This window comes from Trichoplusia ni, chromosome 3 (assembly GCF_003590095.1).
Source record: "Trichoplusia ni isolate ovarian cell line Hi5 chromosome 3, tn1, whole genome shotgun sequence".
Taxonomy (NCBI): Eukaryota; Metazoa; Arthropoda; class Insecta; order Lepidoptera; family Noctuidae; genus Trichoplusia; species Trichoplusia ni.
Window position 1 is genome coordinate 4,608,837 of NC_039480.1, and position 16,280 is coordinate 4,625,116.

A 16,280-nucleotide genomic window follows, 5' to 3' on the forward strand; every position below is an offset into this window, starting at 1 on the left:
TCATTTTCGAGACGTCACTTTTGTATATAAATTTTACAAATTGGTTACGTCACAATCCTTTAAAGCAGTTTATCTTTGAAAAATTTTCTTATTCAGACAAGAATACTAATATTTTTAAAAAGGTTTTTACATTTTTATACGCAGCCGTCATCCCTATTCTGCCGTCTCTTAAAATACTGGCAAATTGGAAAATATTTCTCAAATACTGTCCAAGAATGTTAAATTTTGTTTATTAGTATAATTTATTTATGAAGCCCAACAAAATATGTCTAGTTAAATATTATATTGATTCAAATCAAGCTACTATGTAAACAAATAATTATGGTAATATTCAAAGGTAATAAATAAAAAATTTAAAAGATTTTTTGAGTAAACATATTCTTTTATGTCTAGTTTTTATAGCTGACATTTCTACACTTAGCAAATGTGACCGCTGTGTTTTTATTAAAATCTACTCCCACGTTTATGAATTTAATCCTTGTTTCGAGGGGGATTTCACAAACATTCAAGTCACATGCACAAAGGCACCCGGCCTCAGAACAAGCATTCGTGGATCACACAAATGCTTGTCGTAAGCGGGGATCGGACCAGCGACACGTCGCGCTCAGTGGGTTTGGCGTGGTGACCTCAACCACTCGACTTATCCGTGCAGTCATTGCATTTTATAGAAATGACATTAAGCTTAAATACGCATTCCCTTATTTCCAAACATCGGCAGGGATTTGATCAGCTGACGATTTTATAAATACGAAATGTCTCTACAGCTAAAATTAATGACTCAAAAAATCTTTTTTTTTTAACTTTGCCATGAATTTTATGACCCTCAACGACCAACTCAAGTAAAACACATCAATTTTGATTCAACTCAAAAACAAAAAAAAAAATAGTTCACAAAACAGAAATGACATTTACAGTATGACAGAAAGACATTATCAAACAATTTGAGTCAAATGAAAATGTACGAGTTTTACCTATTTGATCATTAAGGGCTGAAATATGGCAACACAAATATATAATCACTTTCGTTATTCAATATTAGCATTAGCACATCCATTATTTATATATAAAAATGCGGTTTTTTTGAAAATGAAACGATTGCTCGGTTACAACACAGGTTTAAATATATTGACTCATGGTAGTTTCACTTATCGACAATGTTTAAAGAGAGGATAATGTATTTTGTAAATTATTTCTTGATAAAATCATTGAAAGAAAGCGCTTTGGCATGTGTACAAATGATTTTTTGAATTGTATTGTAATGTTTTTATTACAAAAACTAAAGCACCTGTTTTATCAAAATTGGTTAAGGAGTTTCTGAGATTATCTCCATCAACTTCACAAATATGACTTCTTAATTAATATGGATGGAATTAATTGTGACTTGTTATTGAAACAATGAATACAGAAAAGTATGTAAAATGAGAATTGACAACTCGGTATATGATTATAAATTTAAATAAATTGTTAAAGGAAGAAGAATTCTTCAATAATTATGATGGTAACATTCTAATAATACAGTTACTTGGCTTATTTAAAAATATGTGTGTTCACACCTTTTTGTAAAAACTAGAAAATATCCAAAGTGAACACTTTTAGAAATGTTGGCTTTTTGTTAACTTTACTGTTTCTCGATGTAAAATAATATATTTATAATAGTTAAAAAAATAATTATAACTATACACGGTGATTTTTTGGTCGTCTTAGAAAAGTAGCCCAGTTCATGTATCCGACGTAAATTACCCCTAGGCGGGATTATTATTTTTTTATCATCAATTAAGATAATAAGTACGACGACAAACTGAACAAGAGAAATCTGAAATATACTCTTAAAAATGATAAAAACGCCGCCGCCCGCGCCCCTCACCATTGTTACAAGGCTCGGACCGCGCTCACAACAGAGCTGTTTCTAAAAAACTACGAATTGCATCATAATATTGAATAAAAATTTCATTTTAAATTTATTCAAATCTCATAAATACCTATTTTTTTTTATCATGAACGTGTTCTAGTCATTGGATACGCGAACTGGGCTGCTTTTGTAAGACGACTTAAAATTCACGGTGTATATATATAATTATAATATATTTACAATTCCTAAATGGATAGCAGATCCATTCAGGAATTAATAAGTATTATTTTTGTATTTTCTATGGCCTAGAATTTTCAAATGAATACGATAATGAATTTTAATGATATTATTATTAAAATCGCTATCATGACTCCATGAGACAATATATTGACAAAAGTGATTATTTTAAAACAATAATATGTTAGTGGCAGAAGCGAAGCAAGTATGAGAAACTAAAAAACGACACTTAGGAATCTCCCCAAAAAAAAACATTGATATTTATTTACAAAAAATATTTACAAGGACATGTAGGAATACCTAACGGAGTTTTTTTAAAAGAGCTATGTTTAATTAATTGTGAAGGGCTTTTTCTGTTTTCAGGTTCAAATTATTAGTTTTGAAAAAATGACTCTACTTAATCCCTACTAATATAATAAATGCGAAAGTAACTCTGTCTGTCTGTCTGTGACGCTTTCACGTCTAAACCACTGAACTGATTTTAATGAAATTTGGTACAGAGATAGAGTTGACTTTTGAAGAGCTCTCTTGGAAAAGCGATATAGCCCACCTCTACGCGGGCGAAGCCGCGGCGGAAAGCTAGTACAAAAATAAATCCTATTTTTGCTAAACCATTTTCGATCGCCAGGCATAACCACCAGCGGGATTGTCCGAAAGGGTTACCGTGGCCCCGGTACGTAAAGGGCGAAGGAAGGAACAGGGGTGGATTTTAGTCGGTGGGAATCTAACACTCCCTTCCCCTCAACCGTAAGTGGGAGGAGTCATTTGATGGCCATTTGAAGGAAAGGTATTAAAACCAGAATCCTTGCTAAACAGGAACATTAGCCGGAAATTTGAAAAAACTGGGTTAAAACATTATATTTTTAACAACAAAAATATACAGCCGTTTACATGTAGAAACTATTGAGCCAAACTTGAACCAAAATGTGGTGCCAAATAGGAGCTATTCTACATTCAACGAAAGAAGGATCAACAAAATTGGTTCATTCAGAGCACTGAAAACCAAAAGAATTGAAGATCGCCTCGTCGTTTAGGTCGGTTGAAAGTTTAAGTATAAATCATACCAATAGCGGACACAAAATTTAGTCGCAACCCCATCACCTCATTTCACCCAAATTTTGAAAATTAACCCAAATGTAACATCCCAATCACATCCATTTCTATCCATCAAACCTCGTGTTAAGCCCATCAAAATTAATAATTATTTAATTATTAAAAACGCATGTTAATAATTGAACTATGTTAGGTATTATTTCATCTACTCAATGCTAACTCAAAATATACTACAGCCCACAATAAATTAAGGTTATTTGTAAAATATTTCGTCTGTAGCATTATCGAATACATCAATTGACAACTAAATATTCAAATATATAGTGTTTCATTGGTACATACCTACATATTCCTTCATAATAAGGCATAAGAAACGTTGACAAACCTCTTTCATAATAGTGGTTTCCTAGGTTTACGCGAATGTTAGACATTGAAATGAAATTACTTTTAGGGATTTTATCGCGGTATAATTTTAGATTTTAGTTCCCGACGTTTCGAAACCTTTGCAGGTATCATTATTACGGGCAGACTGAGAAGGCGTTCGTCTTGACAGAAGATGTTGCTCGTTCTACCTTCATATTTAAGCAACTAAAATTTAAAATTAAATAGCGATAAAATCCGTAAAAGTAGTTTCATTTCAATCTCTTTCATAATCTCAATTCTCTAGTTTATTATAGTTTTTATGTCTTTTATCCATTATCAACAGTTTTTGTTGTCAACAATTATATCCAATAACTCCACATAACTATATTACTAAAACGATAAACAACAATTTGTATTCTTTTAATAGACTTCAATAAAGATTCAATATTTTTTGCAAATCTGTATGACTGAACAGTTTTCTTTTTTGTCAAATACCCTATTGTATAATAGATAATTAGAAAAGATAAGCTCTAGAGTTAGAAAATATAGGAATCATCTTATGCTCAATTTTTTAAGTTACTTAAAAAAAGCTTAATAATTTAAAATAACCCTTAAAAACCCCTGGAAAACATAAATAAAAATTATCAAATTAAATATACCACTGACACAAACCAGTCGTTTATTTATTTAATATTTGTTTGTATAAAAAGGAACACCAAAATTTACTACATTTTTTAAGTCTAAACGAAAAGGGTCCATTTATTTATATTCGCTTTTACATAGAGATTAACTTTTAATACTCAAATTGAGTAGAAATTAATTTATTTTTATATACAAAGATAAAATCTATTTTCGTTAAGAGCAAAAATTGTTGTTTATAATTTTAGCAACATAGTCTTATATAATGTTTATTATTTTACAAATAACCTTAGTTATAAACATAATAAAAATGGATTGCTTACTTTTGCTCTGATGCACCGCCCGCTCATGAGAGCCAGTTTCATTTTCAAAAATACACTTTAGTTTTTGAAAACTTGTCCGAGAATTTTAAAAATTATAACGGTACGAAATATGAAGAACCAAGTCTGAACAAGGATTATTTAACTTTGAATAAATACCTATTAGCATCTTCACATACTAATTTAATTAACTGAACGAAAATTTTATTTACTTTAATTTAGACACAAAGGCTTAGGTAGTGAACAAATCTAAGTCACAATCATGGCTCGTGTCGGTCACTGCAAAATTTTGATATTATTACAAGAAAAAATATGATCATTTTACTTAGGTAGATTAGATTAGAATATTCTTTATTGTACACCATGGGATTACAGCAGTGATTCTTAATACATACAATGTTAGGGTACAATGGCGGTCTTATCGCTAAAAGCGATATCTTCCAGACAACCTTTGGATGGACAGGACATATGATAAGATCATAGAATTTCCTTTGTAAATACTTCTGAGACAAATGCATGTAAGGTGTCTAGGTGTTGTTGAATGAAGGTAAATAAGTCACTTGAGCGACAACTTGAAAGAAGACAGTTTCCAAAGAACGTTATCTTATTTTCATAAATTTCTCGCCATATTTATTAAGGAAAACTAATGAAAAATAAGTTAAATAATCCTCGTTCTGAACATCGATTTAACCGCGGTTCAGTAAGTTATAATTAACACAAAAATTAATATGTTAACATTTTAGCTTTAACTGAAATTTGACGTTCATTGTCATTTAATTAACTCAAAAATCAAAAGTTAACTTCTAAACATAATTCACAGATTTTTTTGTTAAATTAAAAATATTAAGAAGATACAGTGGTAAATACAATTAAAAAGTGTGAATCAAGTTGAGAAATTATCATAGACGTCAAACGAAACGAAATCCATACTATCTCGTATGGATTAAAAAGATAGTCTGAAAAAAAATCCACTCCAAATCAAACGAAAATTTATCAAAAAAGGATCAAAACAAGTCATGGTTATCTTAAACAGCGTGAATAGGACCGAACCGATGCGATTCAAAAACTATATTTTATTAAATTCTATTATTTTATTAGTACTAGTTTTCTTTGTAAAATCCTGTAATTTCGAGTTGTGCAATAAAGAACATTCTATCCATCTATCTGCTGTCAACTGGCCTGTTGGTCTAGTGGTTCGATTCCCACCCAGGACAAATATGTGGGATGAGCTCAATCATTTGTTTTTCAATCTGGGTGTAATTTATCTATAATATGTTTGTATTTAGAAATAAAAGCATGTTTATCAGTCGTATAGTACTCATAATACAAGCTTTGAGATTTGAGACTAGATGGCGTTGAAAGTTGTAGAATATATTTATATATCTATAGAGAATCGTGAAAGGATTTGGGGGAGGCTTTTGCCCAGCAGTAGGAGGCCACAGTAGGCTAGAGAAAAAAAAAGTAGTGGAAATATCACATTACCCACCATAAGTCGACTGTCCTATTCACGCTGTTTGACTAACTTCTCCATAAAACTAGCTGTTCTTTATATCTAGATCTAGACTGACCTGCGGACAATCCTCGTCTTCTTCTGGTTCCTTGTATTTTCTCACCATATGCTCCTCAACTGGTTGGAAGAGTAACGCGGCCGCCCAAACGTTCAGCATTATACCGCCCAGAACGAGGACCGCGCCCCTGGAAATGAATAACAAAAGGTACTGTTGACTGCACGGATAGCCGAGTGGTTGAAGTCACCAAGCCAAGCACACTGTGCGCGACGTGTCGCGGGTTCGATCCTCGCGTAGGACAGGTATTTGTGTGATCCACGAATGCTTGTCCTGAGTCTGGGTGACTTGCTTCGCGATAAAAGATGTCAATTCTTAAGTGAGGGCGTCACAATATTACAAAAGCAAGTTATAATCATAACGGATTTAGATTTTACAAGTAAATACACTTTCTTCGTTGACACATATCCAAAAAGATTTCTGTCTATCTACGACTTAGTGTATAATATATCTATGGTCACCTGGCAACCGTCACATAGGCAGTAGAATGGCCAATTTTGATACACCTTCATATTAGAATATGGTATTACACAATATTTGACTGGCCTGTTGGTCTAATAGTAAGTGGCCCTGACTGCTATACCGGAGGTCGTGTGTTCGATTCCCACCACGGACAAATGTTTGTGTGATGAGCACGATCTACTGTTTTGTGTCTGGGTGTAATTTGTCCATAAATATATAAGTATGTTTATCAGTTATCCAGTACTCATAACACAAGCTTTGCTTAGTTGGCAACTAGATGGCGTTATTTCAAAGTTATAGAACATTATTATAAATGGCTTCAGTCCACAAAACTCCAACTCACTTGTAACCATACTCCTCCAGGAGATATCTGAGTACCGGTGGCAGTATGATACTTCCAAACGCACTCCCGGACATGCAGATGCCATTGGCGAGGCCCCTTAGACGCACGAAGTAGGACGTTACTATGTACACGGTAGGAGGGAACGCTAGGCCCGCGCCTGTACCCACCATTGCGCCGAAACTGTGGGGGGAAAGAGAAAGAATATAAATATATTAAGAGGAATGTAATCTGACTTCTTGTGAACAAACACGCAAACTATAACACAATGGATTTAAATATTGAGAAGAAAAATCATGAGGTAAAAGTTAAGACGTTTTTATAAGAAAGTTTAAAAATTCAATGGTTCATAAATAATGGGTTCCTTTCATGTAAGACAGCGGCAAAATAAATAAATAAGAAAACCTCGTGAAACCCATCAATTTTTTAACCTTAATAAGCAATGCTTAAACTTATTTTTATATAAGCATTTATTGTTAACTGGAATTTATGATATTTTACAATTTCAACACTAGCTATCACGATTCACGAGATAATACCCTGAGACGGACGGATAGACAGTGATGCCTCGGTAAAAGGTTTACTTTTTTAAGTATTTGGGTACAGAAAATCCTCATAAAAAGCAATGCAAATATAATAGGTATTTACTCTTACCTAAAATATAAATAGGTGATAGAAAAAGCACAGCTACTGAATATCATTCCGAAGGCAGCAAAACTGCCGCCGATCAGCGTCACCGTCCGATACGACCACTTCACTGAGAGAATCGATGATAAAGGACCTGGAAGATACAACATTATAGTAAATATACTGAAAATATTTATTAAGTACCCACGAGCCCACCCGCCGAAAATGATCCCACGGGAATATTAAACCGGGATAAAGACTATCCTATACGATAATCCTGGTTATAAACTATCTGTGTACCAATTTTCGTCTCAATCCGTTTAGTGATTTTTGCGTGAAAGAGGAACGAACATACATATACATACATGCAAACTATCGCGTTTATAATATTAGTAGGATTATCCTAAGATCCCAAAGATAAAAGCTTTCCTCAAAACGTTTGTCTTTTATAATTTATGGCCACTTGCGTCTCTCATATGTGACAGGATCCTCCTTCCAGCTTGAGATAACCTCCAATTATAGTATCACCCCCTAATTACAGCTGTGCACAGGCCTCATCCCGTATGGGGAAGGATTGAGCATAGATCACCACGGTTGCAATGAATAATAGAATTTGGATTCGACTGCAGTGGAGTCCAGTCTTATCTTCAGTTCTTCGTATAAGAGCGAAAAAAACTATTTCCTTATGTAAAAAATACATATTTGATGAATGACTTTTGAAAGTCACCAAAATTTGATCAATGTCGATTATTTACATCGACTGTGTGTAATCATTGTACACAAGCATTATATATCCGTGGTGAAAATCTATTTGGAAAACGGAAAAGTCGGAGTCCCAATTTCAACTCCAACATCACGGCTTGTTCATATGCTCAAGCTGTGATTGATTGATGACTGAATGATTGATAGTACGAAAAACGTTTTTTTATATTTTGATTTGTGAACTAAGCTTTTACACGCAATTTGTTAAAATGAAATGTTTGTAAAGATTAAATGTATAAAACACTAGCTGACCCGTCAAACGTTGTTTTGCCTAATAAATTATTTCTAGTTGTATTTATTTTTAATGCCACATTATAAAAAAAATAAAAACAAACAATTTCGTCCAAAAAATAAAATATTTTTTTTTAGTGTGAGCAACCCTTATCACTTAGGGGTATGAAAAATAGATGTTGTTCTATTCTCAGACCTACCCAATATGTATATAAAATTTCCTAAAAATCGCTCGTACCGTTTCGGTGGAGTACGGTAACTAACATCGTGACACGGGAACTTTATATATTAGAAGATAGAAGAAGAAGATAGAAGATAAATCATTGATTGATCAATTGATACAACCTTGTTCCAACTTACCCAGACTACTGTACAGGAAGTAGCACAGAGCTACGATCCCGGACGATGCGGACGCACTCGATTGGAAAACATCGTTGAACTCCACCAGGAGTACTCCAAACGATTTGATCGTACCGGGGATGAGGATGTTCACTAATGTTGCTCCTGGAATGTGTTACAATAGTAAGTGTTATAACTACAGCCTGTATATGTGACACTACTGGGCACTGGCTTCTTCCCGTATTGGGAAGATTGGAGCATTGATTACCACGCTAGCTCACTGCGGCTTCCACTATTTGAAATAGAGGTTTCCTTACAATTTTTACCGTTTGCAGTGGGGTCTTAAGATAATTCAGAAAGGACATACAGCTTTATAAAAAAATACATCAGTACTTTGCCTGTGTCGGGATCGAACCTGCACAGTGTGCATACAAATAATTGTGCACAACCGCAATGCAACTACGACATTCTTTCGACAATGTTAAAAATCATTCGTATGTCTTACAAGCAGAACAAAAAGCGCACTAGATTTTAATTTAAGATCAAATAAATTTAACAAACAATAAATTATGTCATTTAGCTTTAATTCCCATAATCTCAATCGCTCTTATTTAGATTTTGAAGAAAAATCACACTTGCTCGATCACAGGTTAAGCTATGCTTGACGCGGTTGGTCCGTAGATGGGTACCATCTTTGTCATATCGAGTTCCTCCGTGTTTCGGAAGGCACGTTAAATTGTGGATTTCGGCTGTTATTCCTACATCTTTGACAGTCGTTACAGGTAGTCAGAAGCTTGAAAAAGTCTGACAGCCAGTCTAACCAAGGGGTATCGTGTTGCCCAGGTAACTGGGTTGAGGAGGTCAGATAGGCAGTCGCTCCTTGTAAAATACTGGTACTTAGCTGAAACCGGTTAGACTGGAAGCCGACCCCAACATAGTTGGGAAAAGGCTAGGCCGATGATGATGAAACTTCCTTACATATATTGCAAGTGCTCAAGTAGACTAAAAAGTTTTTGCCATATCTCAGTGAGGAGGTTGTATACTACGATAAGGCCACTTGTGGGCAGATTACCTACGAGCACGCACCAGCCCCACTTGCCGTCTGGCGGCACCATCTCCCAGTCCCGCTCGGGTGCGGGACCGATCGTGAACCGGCCGCCGCCGACACCCGCCGAGTCCTCCGGGAGCTTCACTGTGAAAGAAAGGGAATATGTTAATAGTAGTAGGGAAAATGTAATGAGACCGTGAGGAAGAAAATTTCATAAGATATAACATGGATGAATGACAATTTTTTTTTAAAGAGAAAAAAACACAAAGACATACGTCCGACTGAATGACAGCAATTTTACGTAAAATGAAAAATGGTATCGACAAAATTTGTTCATCCAGTCTGAGGTTCTGAGATGACAAACATAAAAAAGAAATACAGACGAAATGAGAAAATCCTCCTTTTTGTAGAGATTGAAAAGATTTAGATACGTCCTTATTATTTAAACCAATAAACTAATCTAATCTAGTATATAAAATTCCCGTGTCACGATGTTAGTTACCGTACTCCCCTGAAACGGCTTTACCGATTTTTACCAAATTTTATATGCGTATTCTGCGTAGGTCTGAGAATCGGCTAACATCTATTTTTCATACCCCTAAGTGATAAGGGCTGCTCATACTAAAAAATGTTTTTTTATTTTTCGAACGAAACTTTTTTTTTATAGTGTGGCATTAAAATTACATACAACTAGAAATAATTCATTAGGCAAAACAACGTTTGCTGGGTCAGCTAGTTCTAATATAAAACGCATCAAAAATGTTGAAATGTACGGAAGAGTGTGCTAAAGTCACTTGTAGGTTAAAATAGAACCGATATGTGACATGACACGTCACTTTTTTGAGTTAATCTCAGGTGGTGAAATAATTAATGTTTACTACCCCTGTGGGCATTTACTGGTCGGTTCCAATTTCAATGCCCATGAGTAAAATGTCTGGGTATCATTGTGCATGTGTCATGATTGTTGTTAAACCCAACGCAACAAGTATTAAATACCCTAATACGGGAAAGTTTCTTAATAAAGAAAGGAGGTTGCATTATCAAATATATTAAACACTAAATTTTATTTTAATCCGTAAACTAACCGATCAATTTATGTGAATTCAGATAAGAAGACCTTTTTGGATGTTTGGCAATGTAACACAATAGCCTACTTGGCTTAACTTTCGAAGAGAATTTGGCAATAATATACTTTTTGAACCAAAATGGGGATGAGTTCAAACCGTACAATAAATCATAAAGACCTCATAACCTAGTTCCTTCCAAAACTTTAATTATTATATGGAACATGCTGGCTAGTTTGGTTTCTGAATCACTAACATACATTGAGGAATCACCAGTCGATCAATTATAATACTACTAGCTGTTGCCCGCGACTTCGTCCACGTGGTTAGAATATCTTGTACCGTTTTCGCAGCACACGCAATGGAAGCCCTCAAAGATGAATAGATTTCCCGTTTTTTCCACATTTTCTTTTGTATTTTCGGTCCTATTCGTCGCAGTGATGTAATATAGCCTATATAGCCTTCCTTGATAAAAGGTCTATTCAACACAAAAATAATTTTTCAATTCCAAGCAGTAGTTCCTAAGATTAGCGCGTTCAAACACTTCAAACAAACAAACAAACTCTTCAGCTTTATAATATTTGTATAGATTTTACAATTTTGCACAACGCCATTTAGTTTCAAACTAAGCAAAGCTCGTATTATGAAGAGTAGACAACTGATAAATGTACGTACATAATCCTAAATAAATAAATAAATTACACCCAGATACAGAACAAATGATCGTGCTCATCACACAAACATTTGTCCTGAGTAGGGATTGAACCTAAGACCTCAGGTATAGCAGTTAGGGCCACTGACCACTAGACCAACGGGCGAGTCATTATTAAACCATCCGCCATTAAGCGTTTAGGAGATAAAAATAATGCTTATGGCGTCAGAGGCGAGCACCCTACGGCTTGGCAGGGAGCCAATCGTTTATGCTGGAGTCTTTGATAGTAACGAATGTATTCGTAACAGGTACTGCGATACTAATATGTTAATACTAGTATTATTTGTAGGCCAATAAAAATAATAATAATGAAAAGCCCGCCCGCGTTATATACATATTAACTTAAGATTTTATATCCCCGAAAAATACCAACCAATGATATGAGTTCGAGGCACCAAGTAATTTATTCATATTATTATACCGTATCAAGCGTGGCTTAACCAGAGATCAAAATAAAAATCTGTCACAATAATTGTAATATTTTTTGTGATAAGAAATCAGATTAGGAACGGTTTACTCTCGCGTATTTATCGGGGTAGCCCGACTAGTGCTGACTTGACCTCATCACTGCGTCAGGTCATGATTAAGGACTCCGGTTGGTTCCGAAACTGGTCGGGCGATCCCGATAAATACGCGTGAGTAAAACGTCTGTAACATAAGTAAATAACTAGGTGATATGTTTTCTGTATTCATCTATGTATGTATGATTATTTTCGTCTTATACGCTTCTTCCCCCGCTCGTCCGTCTATCATCGCCCAGTCCGAAAAAAATAGGGCGTTCCCGAGAAATGCGTGACGATCATATACAAACGACAGTATTACCACGTGGTTGTTCGATGCCGCAGTGTAAAATTTTTCTTGGTCTTCTTTTTTCCGCAACTTTTTTCGTCATTCGTATCACTCACTGCTGGGCAAAAATCTCGCTATCGGTCATCTATCTCGGTTCTGTGCCACATTCTACCATTTTGGAAGAAAGACAAGGAAGGCCAGTATTTATTAAACTAGTGGAGATTTTTAACCTCATTAACTTTAGTATTCAAGAGATAAAACGGTCAAGCGACCATTGAGGGCACAACTTTGAGGGTTCTGTGCAAATAGGCCAAAGAAAATGGTAATAAATGACCATACCGATCAAATTAAATAAATAAATAATAATAAATAAATGTGGACAACATCACATACATTGTTCTGAACCCAAAGTAAGTTGCTAAAGCACTTGTGTTATGGAATTCAGATACAACGAAGGTACCACAAACACCCAGACCCGAGACAATGTAGAAATGTGAATTTTTACATTGACTCGACCGGGGACCGAACCCGGGACCTCAGAGCTAGCGACACCTTGAAACCGGTGCGTACGCCACTCGACCACGGAGGTCGTCAACTACTACTAATGACCATAACAGTATTTAGCTTCGATATTCACTTTTATTATGTAAAAATTACCCCAAATAAAATAATTGGGATAAGGGCAGGGGAATGATGATGATGATTCACTTTTATTATGTTCCGATTTAAAAAATATCGGAGCCCAAGATTAATAGCTGTATCTCATGAACCTTGATAACTGGACAGTTCAAAGTTATAGCCATTGCTATCACAGGTACTATTCTACGCTGTTATAAAGGCAACAGAAATACATCAAAAGGGAAAATTTCAACTATCAAGCATCGTTGTTCCTGAGATATAGCTTGGTGACAGAAGGACACGCAGTTCTCTTAGTATATTTTTTTGTTATACTCTTTAGGTACGAAACCTCAATAACCATATCACCAGCCAACAAACATTTACAAAGCTTATAACGAAACGCAGACAAACAAACACGAGAAGCGTCACAAAGAGAATCTGCCACATGCGTGAGTCATTAGTTCCCTGAACCGTTCTAAATATTGTTTCCTGATATTTACATCGTTTTATTATGTTTTACTCGTAAACAGCTGCGTCAAACTGGATGGGAGAGATGGAGAACTACTGATGATATTGACTGCACGGGTAGATGGGTAAAGGTCATCACCACATGCGTAAACTACCGCGGGGTCGATCTCCGCGTAAGACAAGCATTTTTGTGAAAAGGTTCACAAATACTAGTCTTACGGTTGTCCTGAGTCTGGGTGTCTTGTGCATGTGACATGAGTGTTTGTGAATCAGCGCGACAGAACGATTAAATTTCTTAGCGCGGGAGTCTTTTCTTCTAAACGTAATTACGTTATTTGTTGTAGTATTGTAATAGCGAGAATTTTGCGTCATCATAGTAGAAACACTGTATTTAGGCTATTTACTAATTTCATTGAGTTGAACACACCTCACGGGCTCTTCATCAGGCATAAAAAAATGATTGCTAAGAAAAGAAAGAAAATACGTTTTATTGAGTAATAGAATACGCATACAGAATAAAAACAATACAATAAAAGAAATAATCAAACACGAGGCGTCACAACCACGCAATACGGCCCTCGCTCAGCATGATGCGGCGACCTTATGCAAGACAAAATCCCAGCGTTGATTTTAAGGTTTGGAGACAGTCTATGGCCCAGATTAACTCACCAACGTCCACATAAGATGATACGATTAGATTACGTCGTATCATTACAGACTTACCGAACTTCATAAGGCTTAATTAAATCGGTCTACTAACATAGAATAGGGGTGCGTCCTATTTTCCTGATAACTTATACAAATGTTCACATGTCGACATCCCCTAGTGCTTGGCTGGCGTCCAATGTCTAGACCGAATGCTTAGAATGTAAGTGGAATACAAGTTATATGAAGTAATATGGCCGTCGAGACAAGATACCTAAATCTTACTACCCTACTAATATTATAAACGCGAAAGCTTGTATGTATGGATGTTTGTTCCTCTTTCACGCAAAAACCACTGAACGGATTTAGACGAAACTTTGTACACAGATAGTTTATAACCAGGATTAAGACAGGATAGATTTTATCTGGATTTTATTTGCCCATGGGATCATTTTCGATTTGCTGTGGGCGGATACTAGCCTTTAGGTACGGGACCCTTAACAGATACGCAAAGTAATAAGTTTTCAAATGGGTTTCAACTCCTAACAGTAAAATGGCTAGTTACAGCAGATCATAACAATCTTTTTCAAGATACATCTATGCAGTTCCTAACTCCGAAACAACTGCAGAAAAACTCAATAACAATTTTCAGTAAGACCCGGAAATCAAACCCATGCTTAACAGTCGATCACTACAACTAACAAACGCTACGGACACAATTACTCATATTTTTTATAACTCATTAATATAATAATGCATTCTACAGGTATTTAATTTTAATTAATATTAACAATTAACCACTTAACAATAATTAACCTAAGTAACTTCAACAAGGTTAACATTTCATTTTTGTTTTACTAAAAATACTGACACAAATGCATAAATATGCATTCTATTAATTAATTAACCTTGATACGGCGAATGAAAATGTAATTAAAAACGTAAAAAACATCATGTTATCTATGCTAATTCTATTAAACTGACATGTTTGTTTGTAGTTTTTCGTTGTAATTAGCCCATTCATTGATGAAGGCTAACCGAAGACGAAGACTAAATGAAGACGAAGCTATTATAAACACGAAAGAATGTTTGATGGATTTTTGGCATACAAGTAAAAGCCAGTCCGTAATGTGGATATCCGAAAACGAACCAAAGTTCGAGACTTCGGTGACACAATAACGAGGCTGAAGTGGAGCTGGGCAGGCCACTTGGCCAGACGAAGTGACGGCAGGTGGACTAAGGCGGTGACAGAATGGTGGCCAAGACAAGGCAAAAGAAGCGTCGGTCGTCCGGGAGCAAGATGGGTCGATGACATAATAAAGGTCTCGGGTCGAGTCTGGATGAGGCTAGAACAGGACCGTAGAAATTGGCACGAGAAAGGGTAGGCCCATGCAGCAGTGGGAGGATAAAGGCTGTGGATCATGATGATGATGATGAAGCAAAAGCTAGTGGACTTGAACGAAACTTGGTACACAGAATATAATTTTTAACCTTTAGTAGTTTTCTAGATAGTTTTCTCTCGATTTTATGTTTAATCGTGATGTGTAACGGGCGGAGCCGCTGACAACAGCTAGGATCACTAAGAGCTGGGTTAAACTGGACACTGCAGAAGAATGAGTAGTGATATAGACTGCACCAATAGCGGAGTGGTTATAGGCACGAAGAGTTAAGGGTATTAGGCATATGACAGAATATAGTCCTTCAGAATCTAGTCCATCCAAAGGTTGTCTTTAAAGGATCGCTTTTAGCGATAAGGAAGTACATTATAGCACCATGAAACTATTTACCACGACCACTCTGCCAAGAGTGCAACGACTAAGAAGAAGAAGAAGAAACTATTTATTTGTATCCAATCCTGTACTTATGTGGTGTGCAATAAAGAATATTACGTCTATTATCTATGACTTAAAAGTAGTAGGTAGTCAGAAGCTTGAAAAGTCTGACAACCATTCTAACCAAGGGGTATCGTGTTGCCTAGGTAACTGGGTTGAGGAGGTCAGATAGGCAGTCGCTCCTTGTAAAACACTGGTACTAAGCTGAAACCGGTTAGACTGGAAGCCGACCACAACATAGTTGGGAAAAGGCTAGGCCGATGGTGATGATCTATGACTTAAAAGTTTGTAACAAAACCCGCGACACAAGGATTAAA

General features: G+C 35.7%; 1 protein-coding gene across 3 annotated transcripts in view; it reads right to left on the reverse strand.

Annotated features, from left to right (window-relative positions):
• The window catches only part of LOC113508973 (monocarboxylate transporter 12), a 59,613-nt gene that overhangs the window by 8,490 nt on the left and 34,843 nt on the right, over window positions 1-16,280 (reverse strand). For all 3 annotated transcript variants that reach the window (XM_026892194.1, XM_026892196.1, XM_026892195.1), the window contains 5 exons: window positions 9,860-9,979; window positions 8,809-8,952; window positions 7,483-7,609; window positions 6,832-7,011; window positions 6,030-6,156 (listed from right to left, as the gene is read on the reverse strand). In XM_026892194.1, the coding sequence (XP_026747995.1) occupies window positions 6,030-6,156; window positions 6,832-7,011; window positions 7,483-7,609; window positions 8,809-8,952; window positions 9,860-9,979 (698 nt within the window). The remainder of the gene's footprint in view (window positions 1-6,029; window positions 6,157-6,831; window positions 7,012-7,482; window positions 7,610-8,808; window positions 8,953-9,859; window positions 9,980-16,280) is intronic.